Source organism: Castor canadensis, chromosome 6 (assembly GCF_047511655.1).
Source record: "Castor canadensis chromosome 6, mCasCan1.hap1v2, whole genome shotgun sequence".
In the NCBI taxonomy this organism is placed as follows: Eukaryota; Metazoa; Chordata; class Mammalia; order Rodentia; family Castoridae; genus Castor; species Castor canadensis.
In genome coordinates this window covers 114,243,489-114,267,961 of record NC_133391.1, presented here as the reverse complement: position 1 = coordinate 114,267,961, position 24,473 = coordinate 114,243,489, and the positions used below count along the sequence as shown (strand labels likewise).

The following is a 24,473-nucleotide window of genomic DNA, read 5'->3' as shown; positions in this document are numbered from 1 at the left end:
GAGAACATAGGATTTTTGGTCTTTTGGGCCAGGCTAACCTCACTCAGAATGATGTTCTCCACTTCCATCCATTTACCTGCGAATGATAACATTTCGTTCTTCTTCATGGCTGCATAAAATTCCATTGTGTATAGATACCACATTTTCTTAATCCATTCATCAGTGGTGGGACATCTTGGCTGTTTCCATAACTTGGCTATTGTGAATAGTGCCGCAATAAACATGGGTGTGCAGGTGCCTCTGGAGTAACCTGTGTCACAGTCTTTGGGGTATATCCCCAAGAGTGGTATTGCTGGATCAAATGGTAGATCAATGTTTAGCTTTTTAAGAAGCCTCCAAATTTTTTTCCAGAGTGGTTGTACTAGTCTACATTCCCACCAACAGTGTAAGAGGGTTCCTTTTTCCCTGCATCCTAGCCAACACCTGTTGGTGGTGTTGCTAATGATGGCTATTCTAACAGGGGTGAGGTGGAATCTTAGTGTGGTTTTAATTTGCATTTCCTTTATTGCTAGAGATGGTGAGCATTTTTTCATGTGTTTTTTGGCCATTTGAATTTCTTCTTTTGAGAAAGTTCTGTTTAGTTCACTTGCCCATTTCTTTATTGGTTCATTAGTTTTGGGAGAATTTAGTTTTTTAAGTTCCCCATATATTCTCGTTATCAGTCCTTTGTCTGATGTGTAGTTGGCAAATATTTTCTCCCACTCTGTGGGTGTTCTTGAAGGCTCCTATTTTAAAGCTTGTAAATTTAGAATCATTTGCTCATACTTAGCAGTTACTATGTATCTGGTTAGAATGAAACCCTGCTTTCTGCTTTCATTTCCACACTGATTTTGTTATTGTTCCTGTTTTTGGGCAGTACTGGAGTTTGAACTTAGGACTTCACACTTGCTAGGCAGGTGCTCTAGTGCTTGAGCCACACCTCTGGTCCTTTTCAGCTGACTGAGATAGAGTCATGCTTTTTGCCCAGGCCAGCCTAGACCACGATCCTCTTATTTTATGCTTCCCACTGTCACTACGATGACAGGAGTGAACCACCATGCCCAGCTTTTCTATCTGCTGAGATGGGGAACTCACATACTTTTTTTGCCCAGGCTGGCCTTGAACAGGGATCCTCCTGATCTCAGCCTCTCACATGGCTTGGAATGATAGGCATGTGCCACCATGCCCAGCTATTGATTGAGGTTGAGTGTCACAAATTTGTCCAGGCTGGCCTCAAACAGTAATCTTTCCAATCCCAGACTCCCAAGTAACTAGGATTACAGTTGTTAGCCACCCTCTGGCAGATGCATTGTTTTTATGTGATTAGTTCTCTTGACTTGAATAGAAAGATTCTGGGGATTTAATAACTACTCTACTCTCTCCTGGTCAGGCTTATATGTGCTACATCGTTACCATCTCTTCTGAAGTAACCTGTGCATCTTATTCTTGTCCATGTTTAGAATTCTGCATAACAAATTGTCTTGCTTCTTGCTTCAAGCACTTCAGTTTACTCAAGTATGTCTAATGATTAGTAACAACTTGGCAGCCTTTCATTTTCCTAAAGTTCAAATGTGTGCAATAGAATAACCATGTATCTTTCTTGTAATTATTTAACCTTTCCTATTATACATTGCAGATTTGTCTACTTTTGCTTCCTCTCTGCATTACTTATTACTTATTTTACTGTATTCTGTTTTACTATCTTTCTAAAGGACCAGACAACGTGTACGTTAGCTGACTCTTTCATTGGTATTCTATTTTGCAAAATCAACATTGATCCCTCCTTATATTTTTATTCATAATTATTTTTCAAATCTCAATACCGTGTTCTTTTATATTTCTTTACTTTTAAAATGATGACAATTTTAAAACTTTTCCTTTGATCTAAAAGTACAGTTTGCAGTTAGAAGAGTAGCTCAGTGATAGAATGCTTGCCTTGCAATCTGCAAAGACCTGGGCTCAATCCTCAGCTCCACAAAAAAAGTACAGTTTTTAATTTACAGGTGATCTGGGACTCTTTAAAATTATTTGTATATAATTTTATTATTTTAGGAAAAAATGGAAAATCTAAGTTTTCTTAATGTCCAAAAGACATTTGATATTGTGAAAATATTCAAGGGATACGTCTCTAAAGGTATACATTATCTGTTTAAAAAACAGAAGGTTTTACCTGTATTTACTAAATCAGGTTTTTTTCTTCTACTACTTTCTCTGCATTCTGGCTTGTATCTGTCTAGAGTAATATATTAAAGTCCTATACAATAACTGCATTTTATCACTTTCACCTTATATTTTGAGTAGTTACTTTTCCTTTACATATTTATTATTTCACTGCCATATTTTTGTGCAAATACGTTTAGGCTTTTCAGTTTCTTTGTAAATTAGCCTTTTTTCATTTTATAATGTCCCTTTTTATGTAGTTAAGTGCTTTTAATTAACTCTAAATGTCACTCTCTTGTTCAAATTTGCTTACTATATCCTTCCCTGCCTTATTTTAAAGCTTTCCCTTGATTTTCCCTTGATTAACGAGAATATATAGGGAACTTAAAAAACTAAATTCTCCCAAAACTAATGAACCAATAAAGAAATGGGCAAGTGAACTAAACAGAACTTTCTCAAAAGAAGAAATTCAAATGGCCAAAAAACACATGAAAAAATGCTCACCATCTCTAGCAATAAAGGAAATGCAAATTAAAACCACACTAAGATTCCACCTCACCCCTGTTAGAATAGCCATCATTAGCAACACCACCAACAACAGGTGTTGTCGAGGATGTGGGGAAAAAGGAACCCTCTTACACTGCTGGTGGGAATGTAAACTAGTAAAACCACTCTGGAAAAAAAATTTGGAGGCTTCTTAAAAAGCTAAACATTGATCTACCATTTGATCCAGCAATACCACTCTTGGGGATATACCCAAAAGACTGTGACACAGGTTACTCCAGAGGCACCTGCACACCCATGTTTATTGCAACACTATTCACAATAGCCAAGTTATGGAAACAGCGAAGATGCCCCACTACTGACAAATGGATTAAGAAAATATGGTATTTATACACAACGGAATTTTATGCAGCCATGAAGAAGAACAAAATGTTATCATTCGCAGGTAAATGGATGGAACTGGAGAACGTTATTCTGAGTGAGGTTAGCCTGGCCCAAAAGAATTAATTTAGAAGGTAACACACATGTACAGGAAAGGAATGTGAGTCAACTCCCTGTATAGCTATCCTTATCTCAACTAGCAAAAACTCATGGTCCTTCCTATCATTGCTTATATATTTCTCTTCAACAAAATGGGACGTAAGGGCAAAATAGTTTCTGACTGGAAGCAAGGGGCGGGGGGTCAGGAGGGAGAAATGACCCAAACATTGTATGTACATATGAATAAAATAAAGGAAAAAAAAAGAAATACTAATGTAAGGACACAGAACTGGAGGTGACAGATCAAGATAAATATTTTTTAATTTGATTTTTTGACATAGCCTCCAACTTATAGAAAAGTTGCAAGACCAGTAAAAAGAACTCCTAGATAGCCTTCACCCAGTTTCCCCAAACAAGAACATTTTATTGCATTTATGTAAGTTATTTCTTGGGGTATACACCTATATTTTGTTTTCTTAGCTACAAAAGTTGTCTTGTAGCCCAAATGCTTGTAGCATTCTCTTACAGCCCAAATGCTTCAATGTAAACTTCCTAAAATAATAAATGCTCTTATATAACCACAGCAAAATAGTTTTAAAACCAGAAAATTAAACACTGAATCAATACTGCCTAATCTGCAGGTTTTGATATTCTGCCAATAGCTCCTACAAGATTCTTTATTAAAAAAAAGAAAATTTAACATTATATGTTACACAGTATTGTCATAAAATTTTACTTTGCTTTACTCTAAAAAATTGCCTGATTTTTTGCAATTCACAACACTGATGTTTTTAAGAGTACAGCTCAGTTACACTGCAGAATATCCTCAACCTGAGTTAATCTCATGCTTCCTAAAGAGTACATTCAAATCATTTACTTTCATTGTTTCCTGTCAGACGACACCTTCAAGATCCCAATACTTATACTCTCTCTACAACAAAATTAGAAATAAGGCAAAATAGTTTCTGCTGGGTATTGGGGGGGGGAGAGGGAGGGGGCGGAGTGGGTGGTAAGGGAGGGGGTGGGGGCAGGGGGGAGAAATGAACCAAGCCTTGTATGCACATATGAATAATAAAAGAAAAATGAAAAATAAATAAATAAATAAAATAAAAAGGAATGTTCACTGCAAAAAAAAAAAAAAAAAAAAAAAGGATCCCAATACTTTCAATGTTAACCAGGCTCCTTTGCTTAGCACAGTATCTGTCAGGTTTTCCCACTGTAAATCACTGTTGAAATTAAGAAGTAATTTAGGAGGATATACTTTGAGACTGTGCATTGTGCAAACACCCTCTTATTCCCATTCAAGTTTAACATTTATCAATGATTCTTGCTTAAATCAATTATCATTCTGATAGTTGGCAAATGGTGATATTCTAATTCCATCATTCCTTTACATTTATTAATGTTTTTGAATTGTAAGGAAGAGCTTCCCTTCCTCCCCTTTCATGCATTCATTTATTCATTCATCCATTCATTCCAGTGTTGACTCAGAGATTACTATTGCCATTTACTTTGTTGCTAAAACTGGTCACTGGGAGCCCCTTGCCCTTTCAAGCTGGGAAGCTGGGTTCTTGTGTACTTTTGATACAGCTCTATTATTCTGTAAGCACTTTCTTGCTTTTTTGGTCCCAAAACAATGTTCCAAGTTCATGTTGTTCTTTCTTTATTCTAGCTCTGAAATCAGCCATTTTTCTAAGCAGTCCTTGTTCCTTTCACTGAAGTATGGCATTTAAAAACCAAGATCTATCCAAAAAAAGAATAAATATAGCATCCTGTAACATGTATAGCTCTTACAAACATGCTAATTAAAAGAAGTAAAAAACAAAAGCCCCAATATTATACACGATTATCTTTATATGACATATCCAGAACAAAAAGTCCACAGAGACAAGAAATAGATTAGTGGTTGTGAAGGGATAGAATGAAGAGAGGCTGGGGGGGTTTAGGCATGGGATTATTAATTTTTTTTTTAGAGGTGATGGATGAAAAGTTCTGCAATTACATGATGGTGATGATTTTGCAATCTTGCATATACCAAAACCCAGTGAATTATACACTTCAAAAAGGTAATTTTTATAGTACGAAACTATATGATCAAAGTGTGCTCATTAATACTGGGGTATTATTGTCTCTAGGCCCTCTCAAAGGACAGCACTAGAAAATATATATTTACAAATTCATTTGTAAACCAAGTTTACACACACACACTCTCACATAATATTTAGCTATCTACATATAAAAACCCATGAGACTCATACTTCTCTCTCCAATTACAATCTAACATTGCAAGGTTCATCCTCTCCTGCCTTCTCTCAGACCTGTAATTCCCTCTTAAACCATATGAAATCTTAGAACCACAATTTGAATCCAGACAGCTCAGCTCTCACCCTATGCTTTAGGATGGACACTTATTTTAAGAAAGCTATAATTTACTGAGTAAAATTCAGTAGGACTCAACAAATGTCTTTTAATGGATACTCACAGTGATACTGTCCAAGAGTTTAGCCATATGTTTAATAATTTCACCATGTTGTGAAGGTTGCATTTGCAGTAATTTCTTTATAACAACCACACTTTCAGCAACAACTATTTCTGGAAGAGACAGAGGTTATTCATATTAAATATGCATAATTCAATTCAAAAGCATTATGCCTGGTAAAGTGCAAACTTAAATTATCAACACATTCTGCATGCCTTAAAAAATTAGGCAAAAACTATAAGCATGAATATACTCTCCAATGTTTTGGGTCAATATGTCTTAAGACAAAAAGTTAACTTTAATCTCAATCCTCTGTTGCTATCTCCTAGTTTCTGTTATACCATTCTCATCTCTGCTTGTCTATGTTGGGAAAGCAATTGAGGTTTGATCATGATGCTCACTGAGGTTTGATAGAATGGCTTTGACTTTTAACCAGAGCTTTCAAATACTACTTTTTGATTCCTACTCATTATATGGCAGTAATCAAACATCTACGATCTAAACAACATTTTCCCCATTCCATACAAAACAGCAAACTCAAAGAAAAATGTCCTGGGTGATGTGTCCAGAAAAGTGAGTAGTAAGGATTAGGGGTGGTAGGGAACAGCATTGACTTTGGAGTCAAAAAGAATGGAATTGTGAGTTGGAATTCTCCTTTTGCCCCATATGTCCACTCTGCTTATCTCTACCCAACTCTGTGACTTCAGAGGCTGAACTGTAGATACAATAACCAGACTCCTTCATCCCTGGATTCTAGCTCTATTTAGGTAAAAGAAGCCCTGCAGAAGTGGGTAGGGGGCGCGCGTTTATTATGCTGTGAGAAGAGGGCCTCTTACAGCCTCCCTGGTAGCACCTGCATTCTGTCACTGAAGTCTTACTTCCTACACATAGCACTCTCTCTTATGGAATCTGGTATCTGTCTCTGTTCCTCACATCTCTGTTCTCAATCCCAGGTATAGTAAAGGAACCCCAACTGTAGCTACCCATTAGCCCCATGTTGTTACACTATACCTTGTTGCTTCCCTTAATCCTGCCCACACCTTATAGTTTTTCAGTAAATTCCCTTTCATCATCCCTTTTAAAGTATGCTGTTTCTTACCAGGCCTTAGCCAATATAGCAAGTACTACTCGAAGTGGCTAAGAAGGAGACTGAGTTATCACACTGAAGTGGCTAATCACTAGTCTAATTACCTTTTTGGTGGTACCAATAGACATATGTAACTAGCCTGAGCACCTGACCTTATGGAATGAATCTTAAATAGCTTATTACTAATGCCACTGGTGCTAAAGAAATAAACGCTGACTTTACTTATGATATTGACATTTTTTTTTACTTGAGTTTCATAGGCATTAGAGACTCCCCTGGCATATACTTCAAAGATTTGGTTTAATACTACACAAAATACCACAATTTGTGTCCTGTTATGTTTTCTTTGAAACATATTTTCTTATTGAGCTCCCTTTAACAATATAAAGTTTATTACCATTTCAATCATTAAGCATCTGCATTTCAAACTGTATACCATTTTTCCATGGGAATAAACGAACAAATATTAAATATTAATAGTTAACTATTAATAATTCTTATTTCATTTTCTTCTTCACAAGGTACTTTATTATTATTTTAAGTATGAATAAAGAGAAACGCACAAGAATTATATGATTTTTTCCAGAATTCAAACTCAGAACCAGGAAGTGCCATTCTATCTAATAATGTTCCGTTACTGTGAACAAGTACAACTTGTATGTGAGACACTGCTGGCCTTTCCTGGAGGAAAATGAACATAAATCAGAATGAGACTCTCTTCTCATCACTTATACTCTACTAGGAAAAATAAAATGATTGTATAAAGAATTATTCAAAGCAAACTTACAGAGTGGTTTTAAAGACCCCGGTATAAAAACTTGTGTTTTAAATTTTTATTATTGCAAAACTAGTCAAAGTCTGACAAAATGTTGGATAATTTAAACCTATCCACACGCAGAGGCATAACTCGTCATAACTGAATATGTATTTGGCATCATTCATCCTTTGGAACTATGTTACTTTCCTATTGCTGTCAAAGATTACCACATAGTGGGTTAAAACAAATGCAAATTTGTCATTGTAGAGTTCTGGAGTCAGAGGTCTAACACAGGCCTTACAGGGTCAAAAAGCAAGGTGTCAACAGGGATATAAGCCCTCTAAAGGTTCTAGAGGAAAAACTATTTCTTACTTTTTCCAACTTGTAGAGACTACCCACTCTCTTGGTTTGAGAAACCCTTAGCAACTTCATGGCCCAATCATTGCTTCTGAAATCTTCTGACTTTCCTGCCTCCCTCTTTTACTTAAAAGGACTTGATTATACTGGGCCCACCCATTCAAATAACTTCCCTAAGTCTAGAACCTTAATTACATCTGCAAAGTCTGTTTTGCCATGTAAGGTAACAGAGTTACAGGCATTAGGACCTGCCATTATTCTGCCTATCATAGGTACATTCTCATTACCCTCAGATAATTCTACCCTTTCTGCTTCTTGCTGGTTTCTGAAGACCTCAGCACTGTGGTGCTATTCCACCAGAAGCATAAAATGATTCTACCTTCTGAACCTTTTCTAGTTTCCTCCTTGATCAACAAAGCTAATTTAGTCCTAACTCTAAGAAGTAGAGTTTACTATTAGCCTCATTTTACCAATGAGGAATCTGCAGCACACTAGATTGAGTAACTACTCAAGAGAGCATTAACATTCACATAAAAGCAGTCTGGTTCTAAAATGTAAGCAAACAGCTGCAGCAGAGTGAGTGCAGCATACGGGAAGACTATGACACGCAAATTCTTGAAGCATTACATATTTTTTAACTGTGTGAACCAATTCCTTGTAATAAAGGGGGGGAAGAGGGAGGGAGAAAGAGAAGTTACTGTTAAATACAGGAAAATAAAGAACATGTTTTTAAAGTCATACTTACAGGTATAACCCAGAAAGAGAAACAAAAGGGATGTTATTGTTCAAAGTAGAAAAAAATAAATTGGATGACATTTATCATTCTAACTCTTATAGTTACCTTGTACAGGCAAAAAAATTTTAAAAAGAAAGGAAGTGAAAGCAGGATAATCATGGGCCTGCCTAGGTTTCCAAGTGAGACTCTGTCTCAGAAAACGAAGGGCTGGAGTAGAGGGTTTCCCTAGCATGCCCAAGGCCTTGGGTTCAATCCCCAGCACCACCACCAAAAAAAAAAGAATCTAGATAATTTTAGTTGTTATTTATTTGAAGCTGTAATACTAAATGTAAAAAAAAAAAAAATGACCTTTCCATTAAATATCTTTCATTTATAGGGGAAGCTTTATAATTTTAAGTTCACAAAAAATCTATTTGGGAGTAAATTTTATTTCAATTTTTTTTTTCATTAGAGTTATAGTGTTCAAGTTTTCTAGAAATACCTACATATGGAAAAACATTATCTTCATGAGGTGCAGGGTAACAATAAGAAGTTATTTTTCAAATAAAGTATAAAAATAATCAATTTTTGTTGTTCCATTTCATAGTTTCTATCTCATGTAAGTCTATATCTAGACATGACATAATTATATTTAAAATTTCATAAATAATTTCAATGATCTTACACAGAATCTTCTGTTTTTCCTAAAGAGAATCTCATTTTAGTTAAATAAGAATTATAATAAAGAGCCGAGCACCAGTGGCTCATGCCTATAATGCTAGCTATTCGTGAGCCCCTGAGTTCAGAGAGAGAGATTACAATAAAGGTCTTCTAAATAATTCTGAAGGTGAAAAGTTAACTTTTTTCTCTAAATGCTTCCAATATTTCTGTGCTCTCAAGCCAGAACCACAGAAGTAGCTGACATTTTATCATAGAATAGAATAGTATGAAATCTAGATTATATGTTTTGCTAGATATATTACCTATACAGTTTCTCAGAAAACTTAGATATTGTTTGGCTTAAACTTGAACCTGTTCCAAATTGACAGCTTTTATATTGAGTTACTCTTGAATATAAAGTATTGGGTGAATTTTTGGAAGAAAAAAATACTGAAAGTACTCTAACATATTTTTTGATCTAGCCCCATTTCCCAAGTTATAAAGTCATTTGCCTGCTTTTAGCACCCTCTGCAGGTGAACCAATATTATGCATGAGTTACATGTCATTAAAAAGCAGTAAAAGAGAACCTTTGAGGAAAGGTTCAACGTAGATGATTAAATAATGAAAAAGTCAAATAAACAAATTATCTTAGTTGAGACAAGAAGAATAACACTATTTGTTAGTTAATTATCTAATTCATTTTTAGTGCACATTTATGTATATTTTAAGAATAAAACTGTTATTACTCTGACCATTCTACTGACATACAAGAAAAACTAAGCAATGTAAAAGGTTACAACTTAAAGATCATACTAAGAATATTCAAATTATAAATTACTTAAAAATAAAATGAAACCATGAACTTACCATCCCTGTTGGACAGCAGACAAACCAGACCATTGAGGCATGTGTCAGTGACTTCTGAGATGTTAGTTGCACATCTGCCTATCGTCTGAATAGTGGCTGCTGCAAACTGCTTATCCTGGCTTTTTACATAGGTCTAAAAAAATATTTTTATTAGTTTCCATATTGGTACTATCAAGTGAACCAAAATGCCTATTTTTAATAGCTTTGTCCTTACATGAGAATTCTCAAATACATAATCTCATAATCACAACAGGAAGCCCAACTGATGACTTGGTTTAGTTTTTGTCTTTTACATAAAGAATGTGTCTTTTCTATAGAAGAGACACATTTGCAAGCCAGGCTCATTCACCTGTGGCCACAGGGGCTTGAGACTTCAAAACAGATAGCGGGAGCAGTCACCCAAAGACAGCAATTAGTTTAAGGGCAAGGTTGAAAGAAATGACGAGAACTCTCTCTTCAGAGGTTTCAGTTCATTTAACCAGCAGCAACTGTGATTCTATGAAAAAAGGGCCAATTTTTAAGAGACACAAAATTTAAAAGTTGGAAGAAAAGGACCATTATACTATTAACAGTTCAGGATGCTATAAGAATGGTTGTAAAATGACAACCACAGAGAGTAGTGTTTCAAACAGGACTACAAATATACAGCTTACAAAAAATAATACAATAGTTTTCAAACAGATGTTCTTTAAAAGCATGCTTTAAAAATACACTGTAAATGGTTCATTTTCACAAACTTAAAGAAACAAATCAATAATTAACAACAAGAGTTAAAATACCTTTGAAAAATTTTAATAACCCTAGATAATGTCACACTTTGGTAGAACTTTTCTAACTTAAAAACTAAGTTTTTCTTTTTTTAATACTTTTTAAGAAAGATTCCTGACCTCAAATGAGAAGTACACATTGTAGAATTGATACAGTTAAGTAAAATGCAAAAAAGAATATGCATTAAATGGTACCTAAACGAGAAACAGAGAAGTGCAAGGATATCTAAAAAATACACAGATTTCATGAAAATACATTAAGAAGATGATTAAGTGTTGAAGAAATAAATTAACTTAAACTCTCTTAGTTCCATGAAGGCAAGACTGACTGTACATAAAACTGTTCCCAAATAAATTATTTAATTCCCACCATTAAAAATATACACCTTTAGAAATTATCCTTATTTTACCCACACAGTAATTATGAGAAAGTTACACATAATTACAATATAACACATAAACACAGAAATAATGTACAAATTTAGGCAGTGGTAAAAACACATACATGGAGAAAGAGTATCTTTAAAGGTCTGACTTTACATATAAATACCTTGAAAATAAACGAGTACCTGGAAGAACAAAATTCTGAAAGAAGTCTACTGTGTAATCGCTACAGTACTAAACAATTCCACAAAACTACCTTCCTATAGTCCCAGTAGACATGACATAAATGGCAAGTGCACAGAGAAAGGGCACCCTACTAAAACGTAAAAATGTACAAAAATTGTAAGAATAAAGTAAAAACCAAATTCAAACAATGATCTATGGCTGTAAGGGTACTGCATAAGAACCTGAGATATGTATTTCCTGGCACATAAAAATGAGTGGTCTCTAAGGCATTCTAATTTTTATCAGAAATTTTTCTAGAAAAAAAATACTGCACAAAGGAGAGTAATCCAGTTAAGAACATACAAATCATGAATGTTCTGTAATGTTCTACTACTCCTGAAAAAAACTGTAAGACTACATAGATAATCCAGTGTCCATAAAGCTAACGGGAAATTTAATACAGGCTTATGGAGAATTGTGGCAACAAAATACACCAAATTTATAAAAGTTGGAGGCTGTTAAAAAAAATAACTCTGGACTATTATGTAGCATGTGCTGCATTTTTGTTAAGAAAACTGTTAATGGGATTGTAAATTCCTAACAATGATACAATATTCTTTATTACTGTGTTCTAACAATAAGGTTTCAGAGCTGATTCTTCCACTGTAAAGAGAAAAATTCTGAAATAATTTTTGTGTAATATCTCTTGGAGAAATACAGCTAGGAAGCATTTTATTCATTAGCAAGTATGGTTTAAAACACAACAAAACCAATCAAAATAAAAACAACTTAAACAACCGTGATGGAACAATTATAAGCCAAATTTTTTTAGATTTACATGAGTTAAAGGGGCAGTGTCTAAAACAGTAAGTAATGGACCAAACAAATAGTAAGAAATGAAGCATTTTCATGTGTGCAGCCTATAAAAAGGATTCCCAATGGTGAGAGCATGAAGACAGAGAATTCTTACCAGAAACAAAATTTTGAACTGAGTTATAAACCAGTCTTTCAAATTCTATAAAAATACAAAGGGAAATAAAATACTATTTCTTTTAAATTACACATCTGTAGCTACTGCTTATTCTTAAAAATATATATTCTTATTTGTCAACAATGTCCCAACTCATTTTTATTTACACAATTACATATTTGCTGATTGAGAAGGATGTATATTTAACTTAAGACTGAGCATACTGTAGAAGTTATCTTATAATTAGCAGTGTTTACAAACCTGAAACTCTCGAAGAAGAGTTGATATGTTGGCTTCATTTGCTAAGTTTGTGAGAATTTCAAGCTACAGTAGAAAAAAAAGAAAATGTAAACATTTTAAAATGCAAACACAAAGATTAATTTAATAAAGGCTAGGCATTTAACTAAAAGTTAATTTCTATTTTTTAGAAAAATCACACTGTCACAAATGTGGTGAGGCATTATACCCTTCAGTTGAACTTAAGCAGTCTCCTTATACCTGCAAAGAGAGACTAGATACTTACACAGATCTTTAAAAATTAATTAGGAAAAAAAGAATCCCACATCTTCATTAATTGTTTGCCCCAACTTTAGAATTTATATCTAGTTAACTTAAACAGTTTATATTAACTTGGCTTTTACTTTTTATTAATAAAGTTAAAAATAATTAGCCTTTCATGTACTTATTTTTCAGATACCAATTAACTCTTGATTTGTTCTCCTACATCCTACCTTCCCAAATGCTCAGACATTTTAATTCCATCTTCTGAATTTATAGATATAAGAAATGTACACTTTGGGCTGGGCACGTAGCTCAGCACTTGAGTGTCTGCCTAACATGCACAAGGCCCATGGCTCAATTCCCACTACACCACCAAAAACAAAAAACCCAAAAATAAATGTGCACTTAAAAGTCCTTCAATAGGACTGTTAAAAATATTCAAAAGAATTATATTAACAGTAAATGATCTAACAATACAATTAAAAGGCACAGATTGCAGAAGTTATTTATATATTCTGTGTGTAAATCAGATGTAATGGGAATATATATCCCAGTTTATTTCATTTTGATGGGAAGAGTTTTAACTTTTTGGACAACTTTTTTTTTTCATTTTTCTTTTATTATTCATATGTGCATACAGGCTTGGTTCATTTCTCCCCCCTGCCCCCACCCCCTCCCTTACCACCCACTCCGCCCTCTCCCTCTCCCCCCCACCCCCTCAATACCCAGCAGAAACTATTTTGCCCTTATTTCTAATTTTGTTGTAGAGAGAGTATAAGCAATAATAGGAAGGAACAAGGGTTTTTGCTGGTTGAGATAAGGATAGCTATACAGGGAGTTGACGCGCATTGATTTCCTGTGCGTGGGTGTTACCTTCTAGGTTAATTCTTTTTGATCTCACCTTTTCTCTAGCTCCTGGTCCCCTTTTCCTATTGGCCTCAGTTGCTTTAAGGTATCTGCTTTAGTTTCTCTGCATTAAGGGCAACAAATGCTAGCTAGTTTTTTAGGTGTCTTACCTATCCTCACCCCTTCCTTGTGTGCTCTCACTTTTATCATGTGCTCAAAGTCCAATCCCCTTGTTGTGTTTGCCCTTCATCTAATGTCCACATATGAGGGAGAACATACGATTTTTGGTCTTTTGGGCCAGGCTAACCTCACTCAGAATGATGTTCTCCAATTCCATCCATTTACCAGCGAATGATAACATTTCGTTCTTCTTCATGGCTGCATAAAATTCCGTTGTGTATAGATACCACATTTTCTTAATCCATTCATCAGTGCTGGGGCATCTTGGCTGTTTCCACAACTTGGCTATTGTGAATAGTGCCGCAATAAACATGGATGTGCAGGTGCCTCTGGAGTAACAGTCTTTTGGGTATATCCCCAAGAGTGGTATTACTGGATCAAATGGTAGATCCATGTCCAGCTTTTTAAGTAGCCTCCAAATTTTTTTCCAGAGTGGTTGTACTAGTTTACATTACCACCAACAGTGTAAGAGGGTTCCTTTTTCCCCGCATCCTCGCCAACACCTGTTGTTGGTGGTGTTGCTGATGATGGCTATTCTAACAGGGATGAGGTGGAATCTTAGTGTGGTTTTAATTTGCATTTCCTTTATTGCTAGAGATGGTGAGCATTTTTTCATGTGTTTTCTGGCCATTTGAATTTCTTCTTTTGAGAAAGTTCTGTTTAGTTCACATGCCCATTTCTTTATTGGTTCATTAGTTTTGGAAGAATTTAGTTTTTTAAGTTCCCTATATATTCTGGTTATCAGTCCTTTGTCTGATGTCTAGTTGGCAAATATTTTCTCCCACTCTGTGGGTGTTCTCTTCAGTTTAGAGACCATTTCTTTTGATGAACAGAAGCTTTTTAGTTTTATGAAGTCCCATTTATCTATGCTATCTCTTAGTTGCTGTGCTGCTGGGGTTTTGTTGAGAAAGTTCTTACCTATACCTACTAACTCCAGAGTATTTCCTACTCTTTCCTGTATCAACTTAAGAGTTTGGGGTCTGATATTAAGATCCTTGATCCATTTTGAGTTAATATTGGTATAGAGTGATAAACATGGATCTAGTTTCAGTTTTTTGCAGACTGCTAACCAGTTTTCCCAGCAGTTTTTGTTAAAGAGGCTGCTATTTCTCCATCGTATATTTTTAGCTCCTTTGTCAAAGATAAGTTGCTTATAGTTGTGTGGCTTCATATCTGGGTCCTCTATTCTGTTCCACTGGTCTTCATGTCTGTTTTTGTGCCAGTACCATGCTGTTTTTATTGTTATTGCTTTGTAATATAGTTTGAAGTCAGGTATTGTGATACCTCCTGCATTGTTCTTTTGACTGAGTATTGCCTTGGCTATTCGTGGCCTCTTGTGTTTCCATATAAATTTAACAGTAGATTTTTCATTCTCTTTCATGAATGTCATTGGAATTTTGATGGGAATTGCATTAAACATGTAGATTACTTTTGGGAGTATAGACATTTTTACTATGTTGATTCTACCAATCCATGAGCATGGGAGATCTCTCCACTTTCTATAGTCTTCCTCAATCTCTTTCTTCAGAAGTGTATAGTTTTCCTTGTAGAGGTCTTTCACATCTTTTGTTAGGTTTACACCTAGGTATTTGATTTTTTTTGAGGCTATTGTAAATGGAATTGTTTTCATATATTCTTTTTCAGTTTGCTCATTGTTAGTGTATAGAAATGCTAATGATTTTTCTATGTTGATTTTATATCCTGCTACCTTGCTACAGCTATTGATGATGTCTAGAAGCTTCTGAGCAGAGTTTTTTGGGTCTTTAAAGTATAGGATCATGTCGTCTGCAAATAGGGTATTTTGACAGTTTCTTTACCTATTTGTATTCCTTTTATTCCTTCTTCTTGCCTAATTGCTCTAGCTAGGAATTCCAGTACTATGTTGAATAGGAGTGGAAATAGTGGGCATCCTTGTCTGGTTCCTGATTTTAGAGGGAATGGTTTTAGTTTTTCTCCATTAAGTATAATGCTGGCTGTAGGTTTGGACAACTTTTTAAAAACAATCTCAAACATACCAAAAAAGCTACATGTACAGTACAATGAACTGGCTTTTCTCTAAACCATTTGGATTAGAGTTGCCATTCTGATTCCACATCATCTTCAAATACTTCTATTTGTATTTCCCATAAGTAAGGACAGGTCCTATAGACCATGAAACACTGAGAAAATCAGGAAATTAACACTAATGTGTTACTTCCATGCAACTGTTACCACACATTTAAGTTTCAACAACCGCCTCAATAATGCATAATAAGAGAATTCAAGTCAGTATCATTTATAGTATTTAACTGTCTCTAGGACGAAACAGCTTCTCAATCTTTTGACTTTCATGAACTTGAAACTTTTTGCAATTGCAAACCAATTTTTTGTAAAAATATCTTTCAATTTGTGTGTCTCAGATTTTCTTATAATTAAATTCCATTTCCATGTGAATAAAAGATTGCTCTAATATTCAATGAGTAGTCCATCCTTTCTGCATTGGCTTGTAATGTCTCATATATTGTACTGTATGCAGAAGATTTGCACATGCATGGATAGGTTTCTGGCTTTCAATTCTTTTCTACTTAACATTTCTGTCTAAAAGTCACACTGTTTTCATCATCATGACTTTGTATTCCTAACTGTACTCTACACCATAGTTATCATTTCCTGAAAACACTCAAAACCTGCTTTTGGACTGGATATGATGATACAAGCCTGTAATCCCAGCAGTCAGGAGGCTGATCACAAATCCAAAGCCAACAGGGGCTATATAGTGAGGCCCTATTTCCCAGTACTCCCACTACATGATGAGCCCTGCCTTTTGTCTACTCCCAACCCTTCAAAATTTCCATTCAACATACCAACCAACAACAATGAAAAATTCACAAAAATGTTATACTAAGATCCATCCAAATATCATCTTCCCAGAGTTAGCCCCATCTTTCTATTTATCACAGCATTCAATTCAAATTTCTACTAGCATTTAAAACACACAATACTAAATTTATCTATTTATGTGACCATTTCCTTTAGTATGCTATGAATTATTCAAGGTATACGTAACATGTCTTAACTACATCATTTGACTGTAGCACTGTAACCAGCATATAATAATACAGATTGGAAAGTATAAACAAAAATGCTTAAATGTATCTATATTTTCCAAAAGCAGGACTCCATTGTACAGAGGCTAGAAGATACAGCAATATCTTCTCAGAATATACAGGTATTAAGACTATTTGAAAAATGAAATCATATTTACCTTTAGAGTCTTGATCATAGTTGGATCAGTTGACCTAACATAGAAACTCTTCAGGTAAGGTTCAAACATGCCCTATGGTAACAAACATAAATAGGTAAATACATTTATGGTGCTGATGTGCTCATTTGCCCCTTAAATTATGTATTCACAATGTACCTACCTTTCTTTGAATTGACATAGTTGCTATATTTTGTAGAACAATATACTGCACCTCCCTAGAAATTAAAAGAAAATCGTGCTGTGTATATTTTCCAATGAAATATCTTTGAATAAGCAGTAAAATAATAATAAAAGAATCAACAGTAAGATTCATAATGAACAAAACCTTTTAAATATTACATCCAAAGGTTTTAGTAAATCTTAGGTGTTTATGCCTTTTTGGGGGTGGCAGTACTGAGAAATGCTGTCAGAGCTTTGTGCTTGTTAGGCACGCATTCTGCCTCTTGAGCCACTTCACCAGCTCATTTAAGCCTTTTTAAAATGCATTTTTCCTATAAAGTACTAATGAATTATATGTGATCTGTCATGAGGAAGAATTGAAAATCAATTTTATAAGTAATGAATTCCTAAAATACAAAGCCAATATTGCTGGTGCTTTAAACATAAGCAAGGAAGGTATTTTTAGGGTTAATACAGTAAACATGACCATAGTGTTAACATAAATTCTGACTAGAAAATTTATAATACTCAATCATCACCCAGAATGAAGGCCAGGTTAAAAAATCAGTCATGTTCTTTGTAAGTCCAAACATCTATTAAATGAATGAATTTGATATAAGGCATCACGTGAAAGACCCATCTCCAGGTCTTTCTGATATCCCTCGAAGAAAGGAAAAGCTAGGAATAAAGAAAGGAAGAACAGAAACAAACACTGGAAATGACATCTCACTTTTTATTAAAGAATGGCAAAGCTAGTCAAAAAGGTTAGCATTGTGAGCTAAGTTCTAGTTAAAGACAAAAATAAACATAGTTTTTTGTCCTAGCCCAGTTAGTGGAAATGTACACTCAATCAAAGAAAAAAAAATTAATTCAAAACATCTAAATATTATTTTTAAATCCAGCTATTTAGTAAAATAGCTAAAATAAGATCACATATAATAAGACATTGAGCGAGCCAATCTCATAGTATTTCACTACAGTTTTTCAGTGACTCCACATTTACTGAAACTTCCAAACATCACTATCAAACCCAGAAATGCCAAACACTAATGGTGATGACACATATGTATAGCAAAATATTTTCAAACTCTTTGGGTTTGAAGTTGAAAACTTTACTTTTTATCACTAAGATTGAGAAAAATTTTATAAAGGCTTTTATAATGATTCCCCTAAGTATTAAAACTTACTAATAAAACAGTGTCAAAGCAAGGTATTAAAAACCTCAAAGACAGATTTAGTTCAAACATTACTTTTAAAAGAATTAAAAAAAAAAAACATACAATCATGACCTACCTATTGCTACGAAGTAGGCGCACAAGTGATTTGGAAATGATGCCAGCTTCTGACCGTGGTGATATGTGCCAATACAGCTGAGCAACTGCCATCACTACCTAAAAGATGAAAAATGAAAATAATAGGAGCAATGAACATTAAAGCACTCCATAGTTTCAAAATGCATTCTCACACATTATTTCCTTTAAACCCCTATGAAATTCCTGTGAAGTAAAATTAAATGTGTAACTCTCTGCAGTGACTTGAAGAAGTTTATCCCAAGTTGGACGCTGGTGGTTCATGCCTATAATCCAGCTACTTAGGAGACTGAGGTTGGGAGGTCAACCTGGGCAAATAGATCATGAGACCTCATCTCCAAATAACCAGAGCAACTGGAGGTGTGGCTCAAGTGGTAGAGCACCTGCTTTGCAAATGTGAAGCCTTCAGTTCAAACCCCAGTCACACCAATAAAACAAAAAGGTTTTCCCCAGAATTCTCATCTATCCTCAGAAAGTGATCTTATTTGGAAGTAGGGTCTTGGCAGATGCTATTAAGATAAAGAACTGAGTTGTGATCCTGCTGGATTACAATAGGCCCTAAATCCAATGCAGGATCCACATAACACTTAAGACAGAGAAAAAGACAATGTGAAGGTGAGGGTGGAGACTGGATGGATGTGTCTAACAAGCCAAGAAATGGAAACAATCTACAGGCTAGGAAAGAAGCAGTTTCTCCATCAGAGCCTCCAGAAGGAACCAACCCTTACAGCTTAGGTAAGGTTCCTCTGGCTTACTGAAATGTAAGAGAATAAATTCGTTGTTTTAATCCAGCTAGGTTGTGGTAATTTGTATAGTAGTGCTAGGAAACTAATGTACCCTAAGAAAAGAAAATAGACATTAAATGAACTGCTCAAGGTGTGACAGCAGCATAGGGCAAGTTCAATACAACACTCCAGATTCCATTCTCCTCCAGGTACTGCTGCTGATACTTTGAGATTGGGAATTTTTTTAAGAATTGTAAGTATGCCTTTCTATATGAAGCCAGATACTTCAGGATTAATAGTAACAAGTACGTAGAATAAAGAAAAATCAGTTCCATTTAAGTTATAATTAATAAAACAGGGCATCTAAAGCAATAGCATTTGCAATGCTCTTATTCTTCAAAATGCATAACCTTACAACTAGTCTCTAATGGTGAAAAGCAATTAGAAGTTGTCTTAAAACATAAGCACTCTATGTTTCCCTTACATGTCTCTACATTTAGATTCACAGACAAAAGCACATACTTATCATCACTTATGTGTAACACTTGACAACTGCAGAGCCACAGTTACAGGAATTACACAATCTTGTCTTTGGCTCAGAAGATACATTAATACTATTTTACTTCTGCTTGGTTTACAAGGGTTCAACAAATATATGGCAGGAATTTTATGTATGAATAAATAGTATACAGCACATGAAGGTGCTTGAGGTAAAAAGTTCTTCTGAAACTAAAAAATATTTTTAAAAAAATATAGTTTACAGAATCCTAAATTTACTGTTGTTTGGCATTGGTTGGTTTGTTTGGTTTTTTCCTAATACCACTGCTATATAGTTTTTAGACATTACTTGAGAATTTTAGGACTGTAAGAATATTTCATTTCTTCACTGTGGCCTGCAAATGTAATTACAGAATCAACTCTTCTGAATTTAAAAATCTTACTAAAGAGTATTGCTGGACATGGTGACTCATAACTTAATCATAGCTACTTGGGAGGTGGATATCAGGAGGACTGAAATTCAAGGCCAGTCCAGAAAAAAGTTCATGAGATCCCATCTCAATCAATAAAAGCTGGCCATGGTGACAAATGTCTGTCATCCTAACTAGGCATTAAGCATAAATAGGAGGATCGTGGTCCAGGCCAGCTCAGGCATAAACAAAAGTTCTTATTTGAAAAATAACTAAAGCAAGCTGGGTGTGGCGGCTCATGCCTGGGAGTCCAAGGTCTGAAGGATCACAGTTCAGGGCCAACCTGGGCAAAAGTAAACACCTGGGCATGGCAGCATGTGCTTGTCATCCCTGCTACATAGGAAGCATAAATAGGAAGATCTCTAGGCATAAATGTGAGACACCCTATGCAAAAAAATGACAAAAGCAAAAAGGGCTGGTGGCATGGTTCAAATGGTAAAGGGCCTGCCTAGGAAGTGCAAGACCCAAGTTCAATCCACCAAGAACAAAATCCAAAACAAAAAGGGCTGGGGGTAGGCTCCAGTGGTAGAGTGCCTGCTTAGAAAGTACTGCCAAAAAAAAGTCTCAATAATTGACCAAAACTATAAGGGAAAGTCATTTATAAAAGTATTAAAGCATATAGCTCGTTAATGAGTATTGGTACAGGATAGAAAAGAAAGTGAAACTTTAATTTTAATGTATTTTACAGACAATAAATTAAAGGCTTTCCATTATAAACAGTAAGTCCAGACCGCGTGGCAAGAACAGAAACTGTACTTTCTATATACATTGAGCTTCCTCCTGGTATGTTATCCATTTTAATATATTAGTCATACAACTCCAAAATTCAAAATAACTAAATGATGTCTTTGGCCTCATTATTTATAAATACAACACCACAGTTTCTTTAGTACCCAGAATTTGAATTCTATAGGCTAATTTGTAAAAAGGCAAGTGGGAAGCTCCCCTAACTCCAAAAGTAAGTCCAGAAGGACTAAAAATACACACAGGCCTTTTATACGTATATTAGGCATAATCATATACATCCTATAGACACTCCTCTTTTCTTAACCACTCATGCTGCTATCATCTTATTCAGACTGTTAGAATAGCCTCTTAACATTCTCCTTTCGGTGTCTCTCTCCAATTCACAGCACTGGCCCATTAAGCTTCTGGAAACTCAGTTTTTCTTGTAAACTTAAGAATACTTAAGAGTTAAAAAAAAATTTATTCACAATTCTTCAAAAGTTAGCCTTAACTTAGATATAGCGGCATCAAAAAACAAGGCACCAGCATTAGAGGCATGGTTCAACTGGTAGACTCACTGCTTTACAAGTGTGAACCCGGAGCTTAAACCACAGTCTCACCAGAAAAAAAAAAAAGAAGGAAAGATAATATAGTGGCGGAGTGGCTCAAATGGTACAGTACTCGCCTGGCAAGCATTAAGACCTGAGTTCAAACCCCAGCACTATCAAAAAAAAATTTGAATTCCAGCTAAGAAACAAAGTACCAAGATACACTGGGAGAAAAAGCAAACTATCTCTATTTGGCACACCATCAACTAAGCAGAAATTCTAAAAATACTGGCCCAAAATGTATAAACTACTTCTATTTGATTCACCATTTGAGAACATCAGATAAGTATAAAAATCAATTTCCAGGTCATGAACCAGTGGCTCATGCCACTTGGGAGGGTAAGACTGAAAGGATCCCACTTTGAGACTAACCCAGGCAAATAGTTCATGAGACCGACATCTCCAGTCAGACAAACCCAGGAAGATATTCTGCAGGACTTGAGAAGCTTTAAGAGATATAACAACCAGATGCAATACATCAAGTAATGGTTTGCATAAACCACATAAAAAAGGATAACTTACTGGTATTATCCTGATAATTCACTGATATGAAATGATATGAAATCATATTGAAATTGAAAGGTGAAGACTAACTAGAAAAAAATAGGCTAAAAATACTGTGTACAATGTGACTTTTATCTTGGCTAAGATGCATAAACACACACACACATATACATAAATACATATATATTTATACAGACAAAAACGATCTAGAAGAAAATACAACAGATAAAAAACTGATTTCTCATTAATGAGAATGTGACATTTTTAATGTTTTAGTTTATTTTTTATTTTCTTTGTCTGTGGTACACATGCATTCTTCTAAAATATAAAAAATTATTTGGGCTGGTGAAATGGCTCAAATGGTACAGCATGTGCCTAGAAAGCATGAAGCCCTGAGTTCAAACTCTACTACCACCAAAAAAAGAAAAGAAAAGTTATTTCAGATAAAAAGTATCAAACTAACAAACAAAAAAACCTTAGGACCCAAACGAAGATTTTTTAAATTACTATTGCTACCAATTAAGTTAATCATGTGTGAGGCATTTTTCCCCCTAGTGCTCAGGATTGAACCCTGAGCCTCATACATGCTAAACAAGTGCTCTACCATTGAGCAATATCCCTAAGCCAAAATTATTTTTTGTTATAATTTAGTCTCTTAAAAATTCCAGGTAGATACAAACATATGGACACTAGATCTAGTGTTCTCAACCATGATGAAGTAACTGAAAAACAGAAAAAGTTCTTTTCTAAGAGCTAACGTGATCCAATCAATTGAGAACAACTTGGAAAAGCCAATTAACAGGTCTGCAAAAAGTAAACAACATCCTTTAGTCCAGCAACTACCAAACCAGGTGGTCTCACCAAAACTTAATCTCTATACCTGGAAACATGGGAGGCTGATATATATTTAAGCATTACTTCACAGAAATTAGGTCTCTAAATCTTTCCTATGTTCTACGTTTTTAACTATCCATTAAATATGTTTGGTGTATAAATAATCACTCCATTATCACACTCAGTTCTGTTTAGCCCGCACATACTTTTAACTATTTTTTTTTTTAATTTGTGAATTCTTTTTTGGGGGGGTGGGAGGCACTACTAGGGTTTGAACTCAGGGGTTTGCACTTGTTAGGCAGGCACTCAACAACTTGAGCCACTCCACCAGCCCTTTTTTGCATTGGTTTTTTTTGAGACAAGTTCTCACTTTATGCCTGGGCCAGCCAGGATGGCAATCCTATTTGAGCTTCCCCACATAGCTGGGAAGACCGGCACATACCACCACACCCAGCCATTTGTTGAGATGAGGCCTCATGAACTTTTTTTTGCCCAGGCTGGCCTCAAACTGTGTTCCTACCAATCTCCACCTCCCAAGTAGCTAGGATTACTAGCTTTAGCCACGATGCCTAGCTGTGGATTACTTCTTATAGGAGTTTGAACATACTGCTGCATTCCTGCTCTGAAGCAAAGGCTTTGTATTTCTAATTAAAAGTCTGTGGTCTGGATCCATAGTGTATGGCTTCTTTCTTTTGTCAATCTTTTCCTTCTGTTCATCATCAGATTCATAGAAATTCTTTTCACTGTCTTCTAAACCATCATCCTGCAAAGAAAAAATATCCAATCCCCCAATTAATTCAGATTTTGAACAGCCAAAATATTATACAGTCAAAAAAAGCTTTAAAAACACCTACAATAATATTTTACTGTGGAATACTATCAGGATAATTTTTTTAAATTATGCAACCTATACGGCCTTGATTTTGCTCATGTTACACAACACTGTAACTGCCACTTAATGCCACAGATAATGCTTCTACTAAGTTAGATAGCAAAGCTTTTAATATTAAGTGTCCACAGAAATGCCCATAGTTTTCAAAAGGTACTGAGAATTTGATTTTAATAAGACTTATGAGAATAACTAAAACCTGAAAACTATTTCCAAAAATTGTTGAGTCATTCTGTAACTCAATCAGAATCAGAAGAGGAACATTGTTTGAATGGTAACATGAAAGACATTATGAACTATGACAGGTAAAAACTACTGATTAAGCAGATCTTTGAGATGTCAAGAAAAAGCCTCAGTTTCAGATTTATGAAAATCTATAGGCATCGATTGTACGGTTTTGTTTCGAATTTTTATTATCTCTGCCTATAGGCATTTAGGCAGCCAAACAAAAAACACACAAACACAATGATACCCACACTCATTCAACTACTATTTAGAGGTAATTTCTGTTACCAAGAATTGGAAACATATAGTAGTAGTTTCTTCTTAGGTGGGTTTGGTTTTGCTTTCCAGATTCAGTTATCAGCAGTTAATTAGGAAATTCCAGAAATAAATATTTCACAAGTTTTACAGTGTGTACTATTCTT

At 35.0% G+C, this 24,473-nt stretch overlaps 1 protein-coding gene across 2 annotated transcripts in view; it reads right to left on the bottom strand.

Moving 5' to 3' along the window:
- Positions 1–24,473, bottom strand: part of Ap3b1 (adaptor related protein complex 3 subunit beta 1) — a 229,497-nt gene that overhangs the window by 123,996 nt on the left and 81,028 nt on the right. Inside the window, exons 8-14 of one of the 2 annotated variants that reach the window (XM_020184110.2) lie at positions 23,545–23,700; positions 18,556–18,653; positions 17,264–17,318; positions 17,104–17,175; positions 12,594–12,656; positions 10,047–10,179; positions 5,606–5,715 (exon numbers count right to left, since the gene is read on the bottom strand). In XM_020184110.2, the coding sequence (XP_020039699.2) occupies positions 5,606–5,715; positions 10,047–10,179; positions 12,594–12,656; positions 17,104–17,175; positions 17,264–17,318; positions 18,556–18,653; positions 23,545–23,700 (687 nt within the window). The remainder of the gene's footprint in view (positions 1–5,605; positions 5,716–10,046; positions 10,180–12,593; positions 12,657–17,103; positions 17,176–17,263; positions 17,319–18,555; positions 18,654–23,544; positions 23,701–24,473) is intronic. The other variant, XM_074077237.1, reaches the window with a different exon arrangement.